Source organism: Hemitrygon akajei, chromosome 9, assembly GCF_048418815.1.
Source record: "Hemitrygon akajei chromosome 9, sHemAka1.3, whole genome shotgun sequence".
Classification (NCBI taxonomy): domain Eukaryota; kingdom Metazoa; phylum Chordata; class Chondrichthyes; order Myliobatiformes; family Dasyatidae; genus Hemitrygon; species Hemitrygon akajei.
This window is the reverse complement of record NC_133132.1, coordinates 153272109-153296438: the sequence shown is the minus strand read 5'-3', so window position 1 is coordinate 153296438 and position 24330 is coordinate 153272109. Positions and strand designations below refer to the sequence as shown.

General features: G+C 39.4%; 1 protein-coding gene across 8 annotated transcripts in view; it reads right to left on the bottom strand.

The window, feature by feature from the left end:
* ptprk (protein tyrosine phosphatase receptor type K) overlaps positions 1 to 24330 on the bottom strand; it is a 641623-nt gene that overhangs the window by 251745 nt on the left and 365548 nt on the right. For all 8 annotated transcript variants that reach the window (XM_073057328.1, XM_073057322.1, XM_073057320.1 and 5 more), the window contains exon 7: positions 18534 to 18827. In XM_073057328.1, coding sequence (XP_072913429.1) covers positions 18534 to 18827 — 294 coding nt within the window. The remainder of the gene's footprint in view (positions 1 to 18533; positions 18828 to 24330) is intronic.

Sequence of the window (24330 nt, the reverse complement as noted above, 5' to 3'; positions counted from 1 at the left end):
CTCCATTTCACCTCTTAAATTGTTTGCTGATTAAAGAGACAAGAGAGATTGAAATGCCAGTTGTCTGCCTTTTAAAAAAAAAATCACTGGGGGCTCGCTCTGCTGCCAGAGAGGGCAGACGGCCTTTTAATCACTCTGCCATGGAGAGAGAGACTGCCTTTTTATCGCTGGTGAGATTGCTCTGCTACGGAGGGGAAGAATGTTGCCCAGTTTTTCTGCAGTTTCGATGTGGACTTGGACTGTGGACATTTTTCAGTCTTGTGTTTTTTTTGTATATTCTGTGTTTTTCACCTGATCTTCCTTGTGTATGGGGGAGGAGGATTTGGGTGTTGATGGGCCTGTTCCATTTTTGTGTGGGGAGGGGGAATTTTGGGGTTGGTGGTCATGTTACCATTCTTCTCTTTCTTGATTTCATTGCATTCTGGAGAAGAAGAATTTCAGTTTGAATACTTTGATAATAAGTGAACCTTTGAGTGTCATTTACCAATAGCCTGATCACTGATGGGTGTTGCCAGTATAATTCAGTTCCAAATCACGTCACAGTCCGAGGTGCAACCACCTTCAGCTGCTTCATCAGTGATCTTCGACCCATCTTAAGGCCTCAAGTAGGAACTTACAATAATGATTGCAACAGAATTCAGTTCCATGCAACATTCTCAGCAAATGAGGCAGCCTATGTATGCATGCAGCAAGATCTAAACAGGACTCATGGCAAGGCTAATCAGAGTCTTAAATTGCCAGGCAATGACCACTTCAAAGAAGAATATGCTAAACAATGTATTCTTATATTTAATGGCATTACCAACACCAAGTTCCCCATTGTCATCAACATACTTGGATAACCAATAACCTGAAGCTTAACTAGACAATCCACATAAATACAGTAACTAGAAAGGCAACACTGATTTACTGATTATCCCGAGACAAGTAACTTGTCTGATGTAACAACACTTTTCTACCATCTCCATAGCCAATCCTATTTCCTTTACTGGACAAGTGCAACTCCGACAACATGAATGAAGCTCAACACTATCCTATCCAAAGCTGCCCATGTCATCACTCAGGCCATCCATTGCTGAAGTGTTCATTGCTCTCACCACTGGTGCACTTTGGCTGTACTGTGCCCCAATTACAAAATGTACAACAATTGCGACTCTGAGAAACACCTTCCAAACTTGCGACCCCCTACCGCCAAGGAAGATTAGGCTTCTGGTGCACAAGAGCATCATCAACTGCAAACTCCACTTCAAGCTGCACACCGTTCCAACATGGAAGTATATTACTACTGCTGAGAAATGCTAAACTTTGGAATTCTGTTCCCAATGGGTGATCTTTCACCTGAACTGCAGTAGTTTAAGGCAGCAGGTCACTGTTACCATCTTGAATACGATTAGGAACATACGATAAATTCTGGTTGAGCTAGCAACGCTTAGATTCCACCCCCCTAAAAAAAATTAAAAATAAAACAGGTTCTCCATACCAGCTGCATTTTAGATGAGTGACTATTTCTAGAGTGTGGATAGTTTTACTAATAACCATCACTGCTATCACTACAAATATGAATTTGACAGAACTTCCCGATTAAAGTCTCAAGGATATGCCGTGCAGTTTTAGTGCTGAACTTAGCCCAAGGCATTTCCGATTTACACAAAGAAGAAGCTAAGAATCAATTCCTCATTGGCCCAAACTACAGTTGTGCTGAAGGGAACCTAGTAAATGTGGTTCCAAGAATGAGTGCACATAACCAAACTGTAGCAAAGATGTCACAACTCTGGAAGTTCTCTCTTCTCCTTCTTCCATTGGGCAGCAGATACAAAAGCCTGAAAGCACGTTCCAACAGGCTCAATGACAGCCACTATCCCGCTGCTGTGAGATTATTAAATGGTTCCCCGGTACGATATATTGGACTCTTGACCTCACAATCTACCTCATTATGATCTTGAAGGGTCTCGGCCCGAAACGCCGATGATACTCTTTTACGTAGATGCTGTCTGGCCGGCTGAATTCCTCCAGCATTCTGTATGCGTTGCCGTGATCTTACACCTTACTGTTCGCCAGCACTACATTTTCTCTGTAGCTGGTAAACTTTCTTCTGCATTTATAGTTTTACCTTGTTCTGCCTCAATGCACTGTGCAGTTATCTGATCTGTATGACAGTATGCAAGAAAAGTTTTCCACTGTACTTCAGGACCTGTGACAATAATAAACCAATTCCAAGATTTTGGGAACAAGGATGTTAGAGGGACAGGAGGTCTTGACACTGAATAGATGGGGACTTTTACCCTGAAGCATAGGAGGCTCAAGGGTGACAGTATTGATGTTATAGTAAAGTTATTAGAAGGTATTCTAAGGGACTGGATATATGAATATTTGGATAGACAGGGATTGATTAGGGATAGTCAGCATGGCTTTGTGCATGATAGGTCATACCTAACCAATCTTACAGAGTTTTGAGGATGTTACCAGGAAAGCTGATGAAGGCAAGGCAGTGGATGCTGTCTACATGAACTTCATCAAGGCATTTGACAAGGTCCCACATGGGAGGTTGGTCAAGAAGGTTCAGTCAGTTGTATTCAAGATAAAGGTAGAAAACTGGATTAGACATTGACTCTGCTGGAGAAGCCAGGGAAGGGAAGTAGATAGTTGCTTTTCTCACTGGACGCCTGTGACCAGTGGAGTGCCGCAGGGATTGGTGTTGGATCTGCTGTCATTTATATCAACAATCTAGATGATATTGCGGTTAACTGGATCAGCAATTTAGCAACCGACGCTAAGAATGAGGGTGTAGTGGACGGTGAAATAAACTATCAAAGATTGCAGTGGGATCCAGACTAGCTGAGAAAATGGGCTGAAAATGGCAGATGGAATATAATGCAGGCAAGTGCGAGGTGTGCTCTTCAGAAGGACCAATCAGGGTTGGTCTTACATAGTGAGCGGTGGGACACAGAGGCGTGTGGTAGAACAGATGGATCTGGGAATAGAGGGTCCATAATTAATTGGAAGCGGCGTCACAGGTAGATAGGGTCAGAAAAATGGTTTTGACACATTGGCCTCATAGATCAAAGAACTGTGTGCAGAATTTGAGATGTTACATTGAAGTTGTATAAGACATTAGCAAGGTCCAATTTGAAGCGTTCCATGCAGTTTTGGTCACCTACCAACAGGAAAGACTTATGTAAATAAGATTGAAAGAGTGCAGAAGAAAATTACAAGGGTGTTGCCTAGGACCAGATTGAACTTTTGACAGAGATAGACAAAATTATGAGGGGTATAGATAGGGTAAATGCAAGCAGGTTTTTTCCATTAAGCAAACACGAGGAAATCTGCAGATCCTGGAAATTCAAGCAACACACAAAATGTTGGTATACTACACCAGCCCACTCACAGGTGAAGTGTCGCCTCACCTGGAAGGACTGTCTGGGGCCCTGAATGGTGGTGAGAGAGGAAGTGTAAGGGCAGGTGTAGCACTTGTTCTGCTTGCAAGGATAAGTGCCAGGAGGGAGATCGGTGGGAAGGGATGGGGGGGTGAATGGACAAGGGAGTTGTGTAGGCAGCGATCCCTGCGGAAAGCAGAAAGAGCAGTGGAGGGAAAGCTGTGCTTGGTAGTGGGATCTCGTTGGAGGTGGTGGAAGTTACGGAGAATTATACGTTAGACCCGGAGACTGGTGGGGTGGTAGGTGAGGACAAGGGGAACCCTATCCCAAGTGGGGTGTTGAGTGGATGGGGTGTTGAGTGGATGGGGTGAGGGCAGATGTGCGTGAAATGGGAGAGATGCGTTTGAGAGCAGAGTTGATGGTGGAAGAAGGGAAGCCCCTTTGTTTAAAAAAGGAAGACACTTCCTTCATCCTGGAATGAAAAGCCTCATCCTGAGAGCAGATGCGGCGGAGGCAGAGGAATTGTGAGAAAGGGATAGCATTTTTGCAAGAGACAGGGTGGGAAGAGGAATAGTCCAGGTAGCTGTGAGAGTCTGTAGGCTTATAGTAGATAGCAGTAGATAAGCCGTCTCCAGAGATGGAGACAGAAAGATCAAGAAAGGGGAGGGAGGTGTCGGAAATGGACCAGGTAAATTTGAGGGCAGGGTGAAAGTTGGAGGCAAAGTTAATGAAGTCGACGAGCTCAGCATGCGTGCAGAAGGCAGCGCCAATGCAGTCGTCGATGTAGCGAAGGAAAAGAGCAGGATGGATACCCGTACAGGCGTGGAACATGGACTGTTCCACAAAGCCAACAAAAAGGCAGGCATAACTGGGACCCAGACGGGTGCCCATGGCTAAACCCTTGGTTTGGAGGAAGTGGGAGGAGCCAAAGGAGAAATTATTGAGAGTAAGAACTAATTCCGCTAGACGGAGGAGAGTGGTGGTAGAGGGAATTGGTTAGGTCTGGAATCCAAAAAGAAGTGGAGAGCTTTGAGACCTTCCTGGTGGGGGATGGAGGTATATAGGGACTGGACGTCCATGGTGAAAATAAGGCGGTGTGGGCCAGGGAACTTAAAAATCACCAAAAAAATTTGCAGTGTGAAAAGTATCACGAACGTAGGTGGGAAGGGAAGGTGGGAAGTCTGGCGTACTGACCTCTACTTGGCCGAGGTACAGCGACAACTGTCTGATATCTCCTCTTTACCCCTTGATCATGACCCCACTAAGGAGCCCCAGGCCATTGTCTCCTATACCATCACCAACTTATCAGCTCTGGGGATCTCCCATCCACTGCCACCAACTTCATAGTTCCCACACCCCGCACTTCCCGTTTCTACCTCCTATCCAAGATCCACAAACCTGCCTGTGAGTCGGCTGGTGTGGTATACTGCGTCCGGTGCTCCCAGTGTGGCCTTTTATATATTGGTGAGACTGATGCAGACTGGGAGACCATTTCGCTGAACACCTATGCTCGGTTCGCCAGAGAAAGCAGGATCTCCCAGTGGCCACACATTTTAATTCCACATCCCATTCCCATTCTGATATGTCTAATCATGGCCTCCTCTACTGTCAAGATGAAGCCACACTCAGGTTGCAGGAACAACACCTTATATACCGACTGGGTAGCCTCCAACCTGATGGCATGAACAGTGACTTCTCTAACTTCCGTTCATGCCCCTCTTCCCCTTCTTACTCCATCCCTAATATATTTAACTTCCCTCCCTCCTTTTTTTTCTCTCTTTCTGCCCATCACTCTGCCTGTTCTCCATCTCCCTCTGGTGCTCCCCTCCACCTTTCTTTCTCCCGAGGCCTCCCGTCCCATAATCCTTTCCCTTCTCTAGCTCTGTATCCCTTTTGCCAATCACCTTTCCAACTCTCAGCTTCACTCCATCCCCTCCGGTCTTCTCCTATCATTTTGCATTTTCCCCTCCCCCTCCTACTTTCAAATCTCTTACTATCTTTCCTTTCGGTTAGTCCTGACGAAGGGTCTCGGCCCGAAACGTCGACAGCGCTTCTCCCTATAGATGCTGCCTGGCCTGCTGCGTTCCACCAGCATTTTGTGTGTGTTGCCTGTGTCTTGTATATTTGTTTCATGTTTCCAGAATCTGCATCATTAGTAATTTGCTTCAAGTGAAACAATGGCACCACTTTGTTGGCTCAATTATGCAGACACGGACTCTTGATTTACCAATTAGTAATTAATTTGTTCTGATAAGGGGCAAAGAAGAGGGAACATTAACTTATGCAGCAGCTTTTCATAAGAACAGGAGTAGACGCAAGGATATCTCAGGACTAATCTGATCTTGGTTTCAAGCCCACTTTACAAAAATTTATCTTCGGGCCATCCAGCAGCGATACAGGCACTTTGCTCCACTAGTCCATGCTGACCACCCAACTTGTTTTAATTTCCTGCATTCAGCCATTAACCATCTCAGTCCCATTCCTCCATGTACCTACTGAAATGTTGCCCCTCAGATCCTGTTTAATTATTTCTCCTCTCATCCTAAATCTATGCACCGTCGTTTTGGACTCCCCTACCCTGCTACCAGCTACCTTATTTACGGTATGCCTCTCATAATATTAAATATTTCCGTAAGGTCAACCCTCAGTCTTCTACATTCCACAGAATAAAGACCACACCTGGCCAACCTCTCCCAAAAATCCTAGCTCTGGCAACATCCACGTAAATCTTTTCTGCACTCTTTCCACGTTAAACATAGCTTTGTATACAAATGCAACATAATGTCCAACTCCTATACTCAGTGGCTGGCTGGTGGCGTAGTGGCATCAGTGCCGGACTTCGGAGCGAAGGCTCTCGAGTTCGAATCCAGCCGGCTCCCTTGCACGCTTTCCATCCCGTGTTGGGTTGAGCGTCGAGCTAGCAACTCGGCCTCGTAAAAACAAGAATGCCTGCTAAAAAAACGCCATCACGACGGATCCCAGTGACTCCACTCAGAGTTAAGGGCTTTCTTCTTCTTCTTCTTCTTCCTATACTCAGTGTCCTGACTGATGAAGATCAATGTGCTGAATCCTTTTTTCATCACCCTGTCTACCGGTGATGCTGCTTTCAATGAACTATGCACTTATACTGCTGGCTCCCTCTGTCTCATTATTCTCCCTCATCCCTTACTATTTATTATACAAGTCCTACTCTGGTTTGGCTTTCCAAAATAATCATCTCATACTTATCTGTATTGAAACTTATTTGCCACTCCTCAGCCACTTCCCTATCTGAGGAAGGTACCCTTATAATCTACGATAACCTTCTATACTATCAACAAAACTCCTAGTTTTGTGTCATCCACAAACTTGTGAATTCGTATCCAAATTATTTATAAAAATAATGAATAGCACGGATTCCAACACCAGTGACATGCCACTAGTCACTGGCTCAATTTCAAGAAACGTGCTTCAAACTCCACTCACTGCTTCCTACCTCCAAGCCAATTTTGAATCAATCACTCGACTCTCTCTGGCTTCAATGAAACCTAACCTTCCAGACCAGTCCGGCACGCGGAACCTTGTTGAGGTCTTGCTAAGGTTCAAATAAGTAAGTTTGCATTGATCTACATGATTTTCAACTGCGACAAAGGAGGAATTGCAAATCATTCTCGTGAACACTACCTGCATCAACATTTCATACAGTAACAGGACATTCAACCCACCATCAGCATCAACCATTAGTCACCCATTTAAACAAACCCTATATTAATCCCAAACATGAGAAAGTCTGCAGATGCTGAAAATCCAGAGCGACACACACAAAATGCTGGAGGAACTCAGCAGGCCAAGCAGCATCTATGGAAAAGAGTAAACATTCAACGTTTCAGGTTGAGAACCTTCGTCAGGACTGATCCTACGTCAATCCGATTTTTTATTCCCTTCATGTTCCTGTCAACACCCCCAAGAATTCACTACTTACACACCAGGGCCAATTCACAGTCGTCAATTAGCCTACCAATCTTTGGGGTTTGAGAGGAAACTGGAACACTGATGAAATCACACTCAGTGACAGGGAGAACATACAAAATCTATACAGACAGCTCCCAAAGTTCGGATTGAACACTGGTGTTGTGAGGCAGTGGGTCTATGATGCCACTGAGTTGCCCTGTGACTGGACTGTTTGAACTGTGCTGAGGAAAAACCTGGCAACCAGTCACTTGCCCATCATTACAAATGAAAAGCTAGTGCAGATTGCTCAATGGGAAAGTCTCTTGGATCATCTTCCTAATATACATAGACATGGGTAAAAAACTGGAAAATTTACATCCATGTTCAGAAAAAACAGAGTGTAGGGATAAAGCATGCAACCAGAGATCAATCTGGTGGGGAAGGTTCCAGAATCAATACTCAGGGACAAGTCTGGATAGATTTGTGAAAGTTAGCATGTATTTGATTACCTTGTCTTAAGAACCATTCACAATTTTTTGTAAAGACATTGACATAAGAAAGGGAATGTTTCATAAATGTCCTGAAGACCAATTCTGATGAGAATTTGCTTTTATTTGAATACAATTATTAACATAAATATGCACATTCCATCTGGCAGAGCAACTGCTTTGACTTTTGGTTGGATGATCATCAACGCACAGATTTGCACCATTCTCTCAAAGGTAGTAATATTTCTCTGCTAATTATGTCATCTTCAATCCACAATAAAATAGTATATTTTACATGCAACTAAGCTGGAAAGGAATTTAATTTTACTTAGGAGACCTAGATTCTGACTGCAGTGGACATGTGAATTTGGAGATTGTCAAAAATCAGCTGAAGCTGACTTTACTGTTTCTCTCTTCAGAATACCCAAATAAAAACAATCATACTGAAGTGATAAAGAAGTTTAGAAGACCAGTGCAAGCTGTGATGATTTAATTGGGAGACAACACCATCAGCACAGAAATTTTGTCAGGAGACATTCAGAAGTACAGCATTCAGCAAAGGACAGGGAGAAGTGCTGATACAGGTAAAGCCACCACTGGTAGATGACTATATTTCCGATTTGCACTAAATCAAGTGACAACGATCACATTACCATTAAATGCAGCTGTAACAATATCCGAATTTATCTTTATACTTATGTTTTATATATAAATATGTATCCAAAAGTACACCAGGTTAATAAAACCTTTGCTTGAGTATTTTCTACATTGCCTTTCTCATCTTGGTCATTTGTCAGGCTTGTCTCCTTCACTTTGCCTTTCATTCCTTTTATATTAATTTTTTACAAGACATCTTACCGTCTGCTGATGGATGATTGTGAGGCGCACGGTTTTTGAATAAGTCCTGACTCTGTTTCTACTTTAGATTGTATCGTCAGGAAACAAAAAACCCAAGGGAATTCAGGAGACATCGGAAGTCTTCAGGAATCACTCCAGAGCCCAGTGCTCATCACTGAGATCTAGGAATTCCCCCTGAGCAGGGAATTATTCCTTGAAGTAATCTCCTCTTTCTGGGAGTATTAAATTGTAGAATTGATTTTTATTTGGATTAGTATTTTCATTAATCACAGGATTCCTTAAGAGATATGAGAGGTATTCATTAGCCAGTTACAGGTACAGTAACATTTTCCTGCTGTCAACGATCAGAAGCTTTGATCATTAAGCCAACGTCACAACATTTTGAGTGCTTCATGGTATGATTACGGTTGGAAGAGGTGGGAAAAAATTTAAATTTTTGGACATTAGCAGTTGGTCAAACAAAGTCAGTTTTTAATCCAATTATAACTTTCTGATGTAAGAGGACAATAAGTCTATTTACATTGATGTTAGAGAGTCAGCACAATATCATGAGTTAAAGGGCCTGTCCTTTGCTGTAATGTGGAACTGGGCTGAGAAGTGGCAGATGGAGTTCAACCCAGATAAGTGTGAAGTGGTTCATTCTGGTAGTTCAAATTTGAAGACAGAATATAATATTAATGATAATACTCTTGGCAGTGTGGAGGATCAGCGCGATCTTGGGGTCCCTGTCGATAGGACACTCAAAGCTGCTGTGCAGGTTGACAATGTTAAGAAGGTGCATAGTGTGTTGATATTCATCAAGCAGGGGATTGAATTCAAGAGACGCGAGGTGATGTTACAGCTATGTAAGACCTTAATTAGACCCCACTTAGAGTACTGTGTTCAATTCTAGTTACCACACCACAGGAATGATGTGGATACTATAGAGAGAGTGCAGAGGAGATTTACAAGGATGTTGTCTGGATTGGAGAGCGTGCCTTCTGAAAATAGTTTGAGTGAACTTGGCCTTTTCTTCTTAGAGAAAGGATTAGAGGTGACCTGATAGAGGTGTACAAGATGATGAGAGGTTTTGATTGTGTGGATAGCCAGAGGCTTTTTCCCAGGGCTGAAATGGCTAACATGAGGAGCTATAGCTTTAAGGTGCTTGAAAGTAGGTAGAAGGGGAACGTCAGAAGTAAATTTTTCATAGAGTGGTGGATGCATGGAATGCACTGCTGGTGATGGCAGATACAATAGGGTCTTTCAAGAAACTGGTAGATAAGTACATGGAGCTTAGAAAGATAGAGGACTATGCAGTAGGGAAATTCTAGGTAGTTTCTAGAGCAGGTTACATGGTTGGCACAACACAGTGAGCCAAAGGGCCTGCAATGTGCTGTAGATTTTGATATTCTGCATTCGAAACGCAGCTTAACGTGTATAACCAGAGCAAGGAAACCTTGATAACTGAAACATTGTGGCCCTATTAAGACTTGCAGATCACTTGCATGTAGATTCTCAGCATTGCTACATAAATCCATCACAGTGGATCACATCAATAAAGCTGAAAGCGCCAAAGATTCACAGCTCAATACATTCTGTCCTCTCTCAGTCCTAAATGCTCAATTGTTTATTCTGAGATGGCTCTAGTTCTAGACAATAGACAGTAGGTGCAGGAGTAGGCCATTCGGCCCTTCTAGCCAGCACCGCCATTCACTGTGATCATGGCTGATCATACACAATCAGTACCCCGTTCCTGCCCTCTCCCCATATCCCTTGACCCCGCTATCTATAAGAGCTCTATCTAACTCTCTCTTGAATGCATCCAGAGACTTGGCCTCCACTGCCTTCTGGGGCAGAGCATTCCACATATCCACCACTCTCTGGGTGAAAAAGTTTTTCCGCATCTCTGTTCTAAATGGCCTACCCCTTATTCTTAAACTGTGGACTCTGGTTCTGGACTCACCCATCAGCTGGAACATGTTTCCTGCCTCCAGTGTGTCCAATCCCTTAATAATCTTGTCTCTGGGGCAACAGCTCTTTCATTCTTTCCTCTCCATTTGTCACGTGACATTTTACTAACTTCTGAAGAATGGTAGCAATCGGTTCCATTTTTTTAAAAACAGGATTCTGCTGCAATTTTCGGTAATGCTGTTAAGGAACATCAGCAAAGAAAGGAAATCTATTGGAGGCCTCTGGAATACGATGGTTATCATTAACAACCTGGGGGGGGGGGGGGGGGGGTTCCTATAGTATGGATTTATGCCTCGCAAAAACTGATGCCTTCTCCTCAAACTCTGCAGATTATCGTTGATGTTTCAGTGAGTTCACCTTATTCATCTATAACTTAGAAAAACAGGTCTGTTCTGCTCATTCTTTCCTCCAAGGACATCCCAAAGCAGCAAGAATATACACAGAAAAACTGTACTGGAATGGGTCCCCTCCACCTTTGCTTTCTCCTATTGTCCACTCTCCTCTCCTATCAGATTTGTTCTTCTCCAGTCCTCAACCTTTCCCACCCAGCTGGCTTCACCTATCACCTTCCAGCTGGCCTCTTTCCTCTCCCCGCACCTTTCAATTCTGGCATCTTCCCCCTCCTTCTCAGTCCTGAAGATGAGTCTTAGCCCAAAATATTAACTATTTAGTTTTTTCCATAGATGCTGCCTGACCTCCAGCATTTTGTGTGTGGAGCTGTTAGATTCTCTCTTATACATAAATCAAAAGTGTACATTATACTCCAGAGATGGGCCCAAATAATTGCACAACCATTCCCTACTCATATACTCTAAACTCCAACAAGAGAAGCATTTTATTTGCCTTCCTAATTACATATGAATGTTCTGGAATATCAAAAAATAATAGTTGTGCAACATATTAAAAATAATTTGTGCTCTTTCTCGCCTACCAAAATGAAAGGCCTCTCATTTATACAAGTTCTAACTTCATCTGCCTGCCACTTTCTTACCCATTTAATTGGTAATTAATTAATCTTGGCATGCTCTTCACCACTCATGTGCAAACTAACTTCGTACAGTTAAGGAAAAAGGGTTACTTACTCTCAAGTCCCTCTGACCTGTAGGTAGCTAAAACCTAAGCAATACTAATCTTTATGGCATCTGAGCGAGTAACAGCCTGCCCACTTGTAATGAGCCATTTATTCCGGTTTCTGATCTTTCACCTGGCTACCATATTACCCTCAACCCTCTGGCCTCTGATTTTGTGCAACATCCTTCTTGGTGGCACCTGAACCAATGACTCCTGAAAATACAGATATAACTAAATCTACGTTTTGCATCGTGGCCAATGTTCAGAGAAAATTCTTTCACAACAAGAATAATTGGATCAATGAAACACAACGCAACACTGATGCAAACAACCACTGGCTGAAAATTAAACATTCAGTAAGATTTTCACAAATTGTGTGGGTTTGTCAATTCATAGAAAGCAACATTCACAATCTTCTTTGAGGAAAAAAAAGATGTTATACAAGCAATACCATATATGAAAGTATCTAGCCAGGGGAAGATACAGTGGTGCAGGGAAGAGATGAAAAGATGCTGTAGGTATCTGGCTTTAGAGATAAAAACATATCAGACTCTCACTGGAAAGGAAGCCACAAACATATTGCGAGAGGAACCCAGCAGGTTGAGCAGCATCTTTGGGAGAAAAGGAATTGTCAGCGTTTCAAGTTGAAACCCTGCATCAATACTGCAGATCTTCTAGACCTGCTAAGTTCCTCCAGCAGATTGTTTGTGGCTTTAGTTTCCAGCATCAGCATACAGCCTTCAATGAAAATTAAGATGGGAAGTGAGGTAGAAGAACAGAGATGTTGTGGTTTTGTTTTATTGACGAAAGTGATGTTTTTATTCAATTGTCTCATTATGTGATCATTCAAGTCTACATTATTGACCACTAAAATCCAAAACTAAAGTCTTGCAATAGTTCCTTAAAAATTAAGTATATTTGCCAATAGCAGATTATATTGCTTACCTCTCCATTCAGTAAAACTGTATGTTTTTATAACTATGGTACAAAATTCATAGGGGATACTGTGATATTGAACATGTCCAAGGGTAACAGCTTCAGTTCAAGGAAAACTAACTGAAGTAAATTGTCACGTAATTTTGCAATTGTCAAAAACAGCATATTTTTCAAGACTGGTATTATTTTGAAAACAGTCACTATTCTACTTAAAAAAACATCACAATGCTAACATCTTTCTGGGTTCCACGTATTCCCTTGACTTAAAGAGAGGTCCAGAAACTTAAGACAGAAGTCTATATAAAGTCATAGAGTTTATGCAGCATGGAAGCATGCCAACTCAAGCTGTTTACTTGAGCTAGTTCCACTTCTCCACATTTGGCCTATCTCCTAAGCCTTTCCTATCCATGCACCTGTCTGAATGTCCCCCAAAGCCAACCTATACCTATCAGTCCTTGTTTTTCCAAATGTTGAGAGAATCTGTCCCTCAGAATGCCCTTTGATAACCTTACCAATACTGATGCTAAGTTAATCAGCCTGTTATTGCCTGGCTTGTCCTGGCAACCTTTCTTGAACTACGGAACATTCACCAGCCCCTAATCTTTCAGTACCTCATCCATGGTTAACAGATAAATTAATATCTCCACCAGGATCCTTGTAACTTTTCCCCTTGTTTTCCACAAACTCATAAAACTTTAAGTCCTCCAGTCTTCATAACATCCTTGTGAATCTTTAACATCGTTGTGACTTCACCCAAATTCAACAGAATCTGGTATCATCATTGATTTTAAAAAAATTGTCTCAGGGAACAGTCTTGTCATGGATAAAGTCAACACCTGATGTCAACCATTCAAATCTCCTATATTTAGGGGAGAACAGCTTTAAGGTAAGAGGTAGGAGATACAGGGAATGTGAGGAAAGATGTTTCTTTTTACACAGAGGGTGGTGGAAATCTGAAATTTGTTGCCAGAGGGGGTGGTGGGGGCAGAAACAGGGCCTATTCTTTTTAGTATTAAAATGAAGCACTGTGGCATTGAAGACTGCAAGCCGAGAGCTGGAAAAAATATTACACTCAGTGGCCACATTATTTGGTACAGCGCCTGCTCGTTAATGCAAATATCTAATTAGCCAGTCACGTGGTAGCAACTCAATGCATAAAGGCACAAGACATGATCTAGAGCTTCAACCGTTGTTCAGACCAGACAGCAGAAAGGGGAAGAAATGCAATCTAAGTGACTTTGACCCTGGAATAATTGTTGGTGCCTGACGGAGTAGTTTGAGAATCTCAGAGTCTCCTGCTCTCCTGGGATTTTCATGCACAACAGTGTCCAGAGTTTAGAGAATGTGGTAAGAAACACCTTGTTAATGAGAGAGGTTAGCGGGGAATGGCCAGACCATTTCAAGCTGACAGGAAGGCAACAACTCAAATAACCATCTGTTAACTGTGGTGTGCAGGGGGGCAGCTCTGAATGCACAACACGTTGAACCAGAAGTGGATGGGCTACAGCAGCAGAAGATCAGGAACATACAGTCAGTGGCCACTGAGTATAAACTGGGACTTGACGACCAAAAGAACCCGATGACCTGAATGCCCTATTTCTATGTTAAATAACTTGGGTGACATTAATGGTCATGATATCAGTGGACAATTTGGCCACAGTAGGTGAAATAGAGGAGAGGCCCAGCAATTTTATGCAGCTGGGATGAAGCTGTTTCTGTAACAGATTAGTTTTCGACAGGGCAAAACAAACCAGAGGCTGTACAGAAATTGGCCTCATTGAAACAAGCTCGCAGACAGGGTGATGGAGCTGGGTAGCAAAACATGAAAATTTTAGCAGGCCCTGAATAGCAATATTCGCAACCTTTCAAGTACAAGGCAAAACACAATATATTATCTTAGCAAGCAAGAATTAAGGTAATTAATAATGAAAACACCTACTGTAGCAGCAGAGCAGAGCAGAGCAGAGAGTGGATATACAGACCATGAACATGCAGCTATGTGCAAAACCAGAAGAGTTGAAGGGCTTAAGGGGTGACCATGAATAGCTGCCTACATTTTATTCTTCTGAACAACTCTGTTGTGTTACAGCCAAAGTTATATTTCATCATACTAATTCTGTGCATACTTTAAGAATCAGGGAAGAGTAACATTAGATTTTCTATCAAATTTATAGCACTGCACATAAATATTAAAAACACAAACTACATTAGCTTATAGTCAAAATAAGTTTAACCTAAGTAGAGTCTAATTGGGATGGGCAGAAACAAATTAAACTTAACAGGGCTTTAGTTGAAGTATTTGCCAACATTTTGAAATCTTAATCTCTGCAGTCAACCCAAACACCCTAGAAATAAAGCTCTATAAATGTAACAATGCATTTGAAATCAGCAAGCTTTACAGAAAAGTCTAAGGAACACACCACTGTTTTGTTAGTATTTAGAAAATCACCAGCCATGAATTTCAATGCAGTATCTTACGTATATTGAAGAGAGAGGAAATAACTTTGTAAACAAATTTAATCAAATCCTCGCAGAACCAAAAGAAAACAGTATAGTAAGGATTGAAAATGTTGGGAATGGAAACTGACATATGTAGCAGTAGTAGATGATATTGGTGATGCCACAGTTGGAATACTGGGTATAGTTTTGAATTCTATTTTGTAGGAAAGATGTTATTAAGCTGGAAAGAGTACAAAGACTTTGGAGAATGTTGCCTGAGTTATCGGGAAAGATTGCGCAGGTGGTGGCTTTATTCCTTGTAGCATGGAGGACTGAAGGATGATGGCATAGAGGTGCACAAAATCATCAGGGCATAGATTGAGTGGACGCACACCATCTTTTTCCCGGGGAAAGGAAATCAGTAACTAGTGAACATGGGCTTTAGTTGAGAGGGAAAGGACCAAGGAGATCATTGTGGACTTCAGGCATGCTAGAAGCCACACTCACGTCCCCATCTACATCAATGGAGCTGTAGTGGAGCGTGTATCAAGCTTCAAATTCCTTGGTGTCCACATTTCCGAGGATCTCACCTGGTCCCTGAACTCCTCCATCCTGATCAAAAAGGCGCAACAGCAACTTTATTTCCTGCAGAGCATCAAGAAAGCTCACCTCTGTCCCAGGATACTGACGGACTTTTATCGCTGTACCACTGAGAGCATACTCACCAACTGCGTCTAAGTGTGGTATGGCAATTGTCCCGTATCAGACTGCAAAGCACTCCAGCGTGTGGTGAAAACTACCCAGCGGATTATCGACACCCAATTGCCCACCATTGAGAACATCTACCATAAACGCTGCCTGGGCAGGGTGAAAAGCATTATCAAGGATGCAACTCACCCTAACCATGGACTTTTTACTCTCCTCCCATCCGGCAGGCGCTTTAGGAGCCTCCGCTCACACACCAGCAGGCTCAGGAAGAGCTTCTTCCCTGAGGCTGTGACCCAGCTGAACCTCACATCACAGCGCTAAGCAGTATAGCACCCATATTGTACTGTCTCAGTACTTTCATATTTGTGTGCTGTAGCACTTACTTTTTATTCACAGTTATTTTGTAAACAACACTACTCTTTTGCACTTCTGGTTAGATGCTAATTGTACTTCATTGGCTTTGTATCTGTACTCGGTACAATGACAATAAAGTTGAATCTAATCTAATCTAATTTAAATGGAACTTCTTCACACATGATATAATGTAACCTGCCAAAGGGAGTGGCTGAAACAGGGACAGTGACAAGATCTGAAAGACATTGGGTCAGGTATATGGATAGAAAAGACTTTGAGGATGTGTGGGCTAAAAAGCTGATTTAAAACTGTGACAACTGAGTATTTCTTGCACAATTCAGGAAAAACATATCAAAGCATTGAAGCACTTTTTTCTAAAAATATTGTTGAGAAATGATAGCACAGTTAAAGTGTGACGGCACACACTCAACAACTCTGGAACTGCTTCTTCCACTCTGCCATCCGATTCTTAATGGACATTGAACCCATGAACACTATCTTACTACTTCCCTTAATCTCTAAATTTTGCACGACTTATTTAACTATTTAATATATAAAGATTCAAAGGTTCATTTTATTGTCAAAGTATGCATGTACGATACAACTTTGATATTTGTCTATAATAGCTATTGAATACAAGAAGACCATGGGTGTTCATTAAAGAAAGATACCCACCCCCCCATCATGAAACAGAAAACAATTCACAGGAGGGAGGGGGGAGGGGGGGAGGGAGGGAGAGGGAGAGAGGGAGGGAGAAAGAGGGAGAGAGAGGGAGAGAGAGAGAGAGAGAGAGAGAGAGAGAGAGAGAGAGAGAGAGAGAGAGTGTGTGTGTGTGTGTGTGTGTGTGTGTGACATAGTCAAGGGTATGTCGCAAAGATAGAAAGGGGTAAAGAGAAACAGGGGAATTTAGAATGTCATGCAAAGCAAGGATTTTTAAAAGCCAGGGTAAAGTACACGGCTGCACAACATGACATTCTCTTAAAGGAATAATGCAATAACTGAACTTTTCCATCCAAAATGTGAGAGCAAAAAAGATTTAAAGCTATGTCGACAGATTGTTTGGATGAACAAAACTTAAAGTGGAAATAAATATTTCTTTGTATGATTCAGGAAAATGAAAATATCAAAGCATTGAACTATTTTTTCTTAAAAAATGATGTTGAGAAACAAAAGGACAGTTAAACAGCCAAAGTAAATAAAAAATAATTACTTGAAGACCAAGTTTAACACTGTTTTGTGCAGGAAAATGGTAAGGTCAGAAGAGGTGAGGAGATCATTTTTCTGACATTTAAATAAGGAATTAATTAGAAGCGCATGCATTTTGGGAGAGGTAGGGGAAAGAAAACTCAGTCTAGTTAAAAGGAACTAAAACCACTGCATTAATAATAAAATAAAAATTAGATGATAGAAGGTGAAAGAGATCAAATCTTTTTAACTGCAATAATCATGAAAGAACAAGCAATTACTTAATAAGGAGAGTTGAGCACTGTTCACTGTTTAAAAGGAAATATGCAAATATTTTATTTTAAAAACTAATTCAGACTTGACTGTAGTAAATAAACAGTGCCAAAAATTTGAGAGCTTCCAAGCCAAGTGGATCACAACCTTGTTGTTGGGTTTGTAGGTTTGCATTCCTCAATGACCCAGAGTTGACTGGAGTCAGGGCTTTATGCTTTGGGCCTTGGCAGGGTCACCCATTCTCACACTAGAGGTCACACTAAGAGTGGTCCACAGGTCCTCTAGGTTTGGGGGCTCAGCTCAGGGCTAAAAACCTTGACTGGTAAAAACAAAATCGTTACAGAAATAGCAATGAAAAATCCTTCTGCATCTGAGTGTGATGGTATTCCTGTGCCTCCACCTGGGACTTGCTTGACTGACATTAGTGAAAATCGAGAGGAAGCCGCTGACATGATGGAGGAAGCCCTGAACACCGCCGGAGATGGAGGACCTTCATCTGCTCTAAATGCCAGCAGTGTAATGGGCCATTTCAAAAAAAGTGAGAGGGCTGAGGATATGAATCTCAAAATAAGAAAATATAACTTTGTCACAAAATGCTTAGATTTTGTGAAAAAAATTAAAGCCTAGGGTTTTCATTACAGTAGATCCACATCAATAAAGCAAATAAAATGCAGATGTTGATAGTATCTTTTACCGTATAACTGCAAAGCATTGTTAACTTACCTGTTTGCATACACCTCCCCAGCTTTCTTTACTTTTCATACTTTCTTAGCTCGTTGCTTATTCAAGTAGGTAAGTTAACATTTCTGAACATGTCTAAGTAGAATCATCATGATACCAGCATATATATTGATAACAATACAAGTATCTACTTCATTTGCAAATTGTATCGTTCAGTCTTGTTGCTAATTTCAGAAAAAATGCCATAGAATTAAAGTTACATAACCAGAAATTGTATTGGACCAACCTGCACATTTGGTTCTAGTGATGAGTGGGGGACCTGGTAATCCCGTTCCTCCTTCACCTGGCCGTGTCAGCAAGACTCTGATTTCATATTCCGTGTCTGGGTCCAGATGCCAGAGCTTGTAAGTTGCAGCATTTACAGCATGGATTTCTGTCCAAGATCCACTAGTCATACAATATTCCACTTCCTTCAGAATGATGGGACCATCACCGATAATTGAATTTGCGTTGAGCTGGATTAGCAGATAGGTAGGACCAACACCAAGCAGATGGGGTGGTGCAATTGGCATGGGTGGTTCTGTACAGGAAAGAAATTATGTCCATTAATATGCAGCTTGAATTTCAACTACTAATATTCATATAGTTGATGGTTACTTTAAACACTGACAACTTAAAAGACCTAAATATAAAATTTTCAGATCAATAATGTTCAAATGAATAATTATATATCTGGAATAAAAATGTTTAAATTATTAGTCAGTCATCAGAAAGTGCTCTCTTCCACACCAGAAGAAACAAAGTAGCATGACAACTTACTCAAACGTCTCCAGTTAGTCTACAAAGGCAACCATGAGGTTCCAGTTGTCTCTATCCCACTGTGATCTTTTGCAAAGGCCAATGAAACCTAGCATGTGGATAACTTCAATCACCAGTACTCTGAACCTAAACTCACCTTCAAGGGCTCTGCACAACTCTTCCTCTCAGTATTCTTTATTTACACAGCTTATTATCTTTTACACAAGTCTTTATGTAGATTGTTTAGTGAGATTCTGTTGTATTTCTCCACCCCCCCCCCCCCATAAAACCCAGCAAGAAAATAAATCTCTCAAGGTAATATATGATAACATGTACATGCTTTGCTAATAAATTTACTTTGAACATTAGGAAATAGCACGAGGCCCTCAAAGTACTGTACATTACAGCAGTCAAAAATCTGCACGTAATTTATTTATTTATTATTTTATATATTTTTTTCCTCTCTTCTATATTATGAATTGCATTGAACTGCTGCTGCTAAGTTAACAAATTTCACATCACATGCTGGTGATAATAAATCTGATGCTGATTCCGATTCTGAATTCAGCAATTTCAGATAATCCAGACTTTCCAATTTGGCCAGTTCTGATGTAAAGTCATCAACTTGTAGTGTTTTCTAATTTTTCTTTCCTCCACAGATCTTCAATGAGTGATGCTTCAAAAAGGAGGCATCCATCGTTATGCACCATCATCCAAGCCGTGCCTTGTTCTCATTGCTACCATCAGTTTCCATAGCCAAAATTTGATTTTCATCTTTTGGAGGATCTTTAACCTGATATAATAGTTTCCCCTTCATAGGTGCTCCATAATCCAATAAATGTCTTCCAGAATTTTGTTTCACATTTGTAGCTCTTTGATTTTCATTTTAACGTACTTACAGACCACTTCTACATTTTCTTAAGCATTTAACATAGGGTTTGTTTTACATGAATCCCAGCAGTGATCTACAACTACGCTACTAGCAAGTTTGATGAAAAAAAAATGACTATCAAACATCAATGCATGCGTGAAATTTCCTCAGCAGAACATTATTGGAACTGAAATTATACCATATGCCCCTGAGCAAAATTCCGTACCAAATCATGGTAATTCCTTCACCATTGTTCATTCGGGCTTTAGAAGTACAATTGGAAATACTGCAGTCCTGTTTGATTCTGCCTGGATCTTCAGAACATTTTAGCCCTCCATATGCACTTCCTAAATGCTGTTGCCTTTATCTATATCCTGCTTCCAGTATTAACAAGCCCCAGTAATTGAGCAAATCAATGGATATTGGAATTTGGTAAAAAGGCAGAAATATAGCATTCTCTCCACCTGTTACAAAACCATTTGTAAAAAGGTCATCATTCAAGATTGTTTAATGTCATTCCTATAAACAAGAGTAAGACAAATAAAATAATTGTTACTCCAGATCTGATGCAGCAAAAAAAAACACAAAAGGAACACAATTATAATGAAAAAAAACACAATAAATACAAATAGATAAGATAGCATAAACTTAGATTGTATGTAGAGAAGATGGCACATGGGAAATAATAAAGTAGTGGTGGAGTTAGTGGGTGGAGGTGTTTGTTTTTTTTAATATATTTTTTATTAAATTTTTAAGAGAATTACATACAATGAATAGAATAGAGTAAGGAAAATTAATATTAGCCCTCCCCCTCCCCTCTTAATATCCCTGTCTTTAAAAAAAAAGAAAAAAGAAAAAAAAAGAAAGAAGAAAGAAAGAAAGATTCCCTGGATATCGGAGGATCCCCACATGCACCATGGAGTTCAAATAACTTTAGTAAATATCTTTATTTTTTCCCCAAATAACTAATAATTTTATCTTCAAAGGACCTATATATTTAATTCTATCTTTTGTAGATAGGAGTGCCAAATTTTCAAAAATATATCAGATTCATTTCTTAAATTATAATTTTTTTCAAGTGGAATGCAGCTAAATATTTCATTATTCCAACGGTCCATAGTTAAATATGAATCTGATTTCCAAGTAACTGCAATAGCTTTTTTGGCTACTGCCAATGCAACTTTTATAAATTTTTTCTGATATTTATTCAATTTAGGTTTCGGTATTATCCCTTCAATATCGCCTAATAAAAATAATGTTGGGCTATGTGGAAGTTGTATTCCAATAATTTGTTCCAGTAAAAGTCTTAGATTTATCCAAAAAGGTTGAATTTTAAAACAAGACCAAGTAGAGTGTAAAAAAGTACTGATTTCTTGATTACATCGGAAACATTGGTCAGATAAATTTGGGTTTAATCTATTTATTTTTTATGGTGTAATATATAATTGATGTAAAAATTTTTTTGTACTAATCTAAGTCGGACATTTATTGTATTTGTCATACTATCAACACATAGTCGACCAATATTTTTCATCAATTTTAATATTCAAATCAGTTTCCCATTTGTCTTGACTTATGAATTCCTGGTTTATTTGTCTGTTTTTGAATCAAATTATACATACAAGTCGTAATTTTTTTAATTTTTCCTTTTTGAATTAAAATTTCTATTTCATTAGGTTTTGTCATTACATTGTTTGACCCAGTTTATCTCTTAAATAGGCCTTTAATTGAAAATAACAGAAAAGAATATTATTTGATATTTTATCTTTATTCTTTAATTGATCAAATGACATCAATATACCTCCTTCAAAACAGTCACCTATATATCTGATCCCTTTTTGAAACCAGTTATATAAAAGTTGATTATCCATTGTAAAAGGAATAAGTCTATTGTGAATTAGGGTTCTCTTTGCTAATAAAGATTTCTTTATCTCATCATCCACATTTACCTTATTCCATAAATCAATCAAATGTTTTAATATAAGCCATTCTTTCTTTTCCCGTATCCATCTGGATTCCCATTTATATATAAAATCTTCTGGTATATTTTCTCCTATCTTATCTAACTCTATTCTAATCCATGCCGGTTTTTCTTCATCAAAAAAAGATGCAATAAATCTAAGTTGATATGCTTTATAATAATTCTTAAAATTTGGGAGTTGTAACCCTCCTAGGTCAAATTTACATGTCAATTTTTCCAACGATATTTTTGACATCTTACCTTTCCAAAGAAACTTCCTCACACATTTATTCAACTCTTGAAAAAACTTCTGGGGCAGTTGTATTGGTAATGTTTGGAATAAATATTGTAATCTGGGAAATATATTCATTTTTACAGCATTAACTCTACCTACTACTGTTATTGGTAACATCATCCATTTATCAAGATCTTGTTTTTTTTAATAATGGCAAATAATTTAATTTATATAAATTCGTTATATCATTATCGACTCTTATACCTAAATATTTTATACCATTTGTCGGCCATCTAAATTGAGTTACTAATCGACATTGACTATAATCTCCTTTAGTAAGGGGTAAAATTTCACTTTTATCCCAGTTTACTTCATACCCTGATATTTTCCCATATCTTTCCAATCTGAAAGATAATTTATGCAACGAATGCAATGGGTTTGTTAAATAAATCAGAACATCATCAGCAATTAAATTAATCTTATATTCCTCCTGGTTAACACTGAAGCCTACAATATCTGGATCCGTTCTAATTAATTCAGCTAATGGTTCTATCGCCAATACAAATAGGACAGGTGATAATGGACAGCCTTGTCTAGTTGACCTTGTTAACTGGAATGATGTTGAAATTTGACCATTTGTCACTACTTTAGCTTTGGGACTGGTATTTAAGGTTTTAATCCATTTTATAAAAGATTTTCCTAACCCATATTTTTCCAATACCTTAAATAAAAAGTCCCATTCCAATCTATCCAATGCTTTTTCTGCATCCAAAGCAACTGCCACACTCATTTCCTCCTCCTTTTGTGCCAGATGAATTATGCTAAGTAACCGAGTTACATTATCCACCGATTGTCTATTTTTAATAAAGCCCGTTTGATCCATATGTATTAATTTTGGTTAATATTTAGATAATCTACTAGATCAAATTTTTGCTATTATTTTACAATCCGTATTCAACAAAGAAATAGGCCTATATGATGTTGGTTTTAAAGGATCGCTATCTTTTTTTGGTAATACTATTAGGATCGCTGTCGAAAAAGATTGTGAAGTTTATGTGTTCTTTCTGCTTGATATATTAACTCCATAAAAAGAGGGATTAATAAATCTTTAAATTTTTTATAAAATTCAGGTGGAAAACCATCTTCTCCTGGATATTTATTACTCTGAAGTGATCCTAAAGCTTCTTCAACCTCTTTTAATGTAAAGGGCATATCTAATCCTTTCTGTTCTTCCGAATTCAATTTTGTAAGAGTTATTTGTGATTAAAAAATTTCTATCTCAGCAATCTCATTTTGTGATTCTGATTGATATAATTCAGAGTAATTTTTTAAAAAAGTTTCATTAATTTCTAAAGGTTTATAAGTAATTTTATTTGCACTGGTTCTAATTGCATTCATTGTTTTGGAAGCCTGTTCTGTTTTCAACTGCCAAGCAAGAATCTTGTGTGATCTTTCACCTAATTCGTAATATCTCTGTTTAGTTCTCATAATTACTTTTTCTGTTCGATATGTCTGGAGTGTATTATAATGTAGCTTCTTATTAACAAGTTCTCTCTCTTTCAATCTTTTTATTAATATTTAAAATATTATGAATGAGATACAATTCAAATAATGGTAAGGGATTACAAATATATAGACTCCCATTATACATAAAGTATTACATAAACAATGAATAGAGCATAAGTAAGTTTCCCAAAACATAAACCGTATAGTATATATATGAACAAGGTAAGTTTAAATATTTCATAATATATAATGTAAAAAAGAGAAAAAAAAAAATCTATCTAAGGAAGTTAGCTAATCTACTAATCTAGTATCAAGAAAAAGAAAAAAAAACCAAAAAGAAAAAAAAATAAAAAATCTTTTAAAAAGAGAAAAAAAAAGGGCTGTTCATAGTATCTCACGAGTATACATAAACATCAATGACGTCAACTCCGATCCTCTCAACATACATACGATTAAGGCTGAAAAAAAAACCAATAAGCCCGGCACAGGGCCATTACATCATATGAAAATATTGAATAAATGGTCTCCATATCTTTTCAAATTTAATAGAAGTATCAAATACAGCACTTCTAATTTTTTCTAAATTTAAACATAACATAGTTTGAGAAAGCCAATGAAATACCGTGGGAGGATTAATTTCCTTCCAATTCAACAGAATAGATCTTCTAGCCATCAAAGTGAGAAAAGCAATCATTCGACAGGCGGACGGAGAT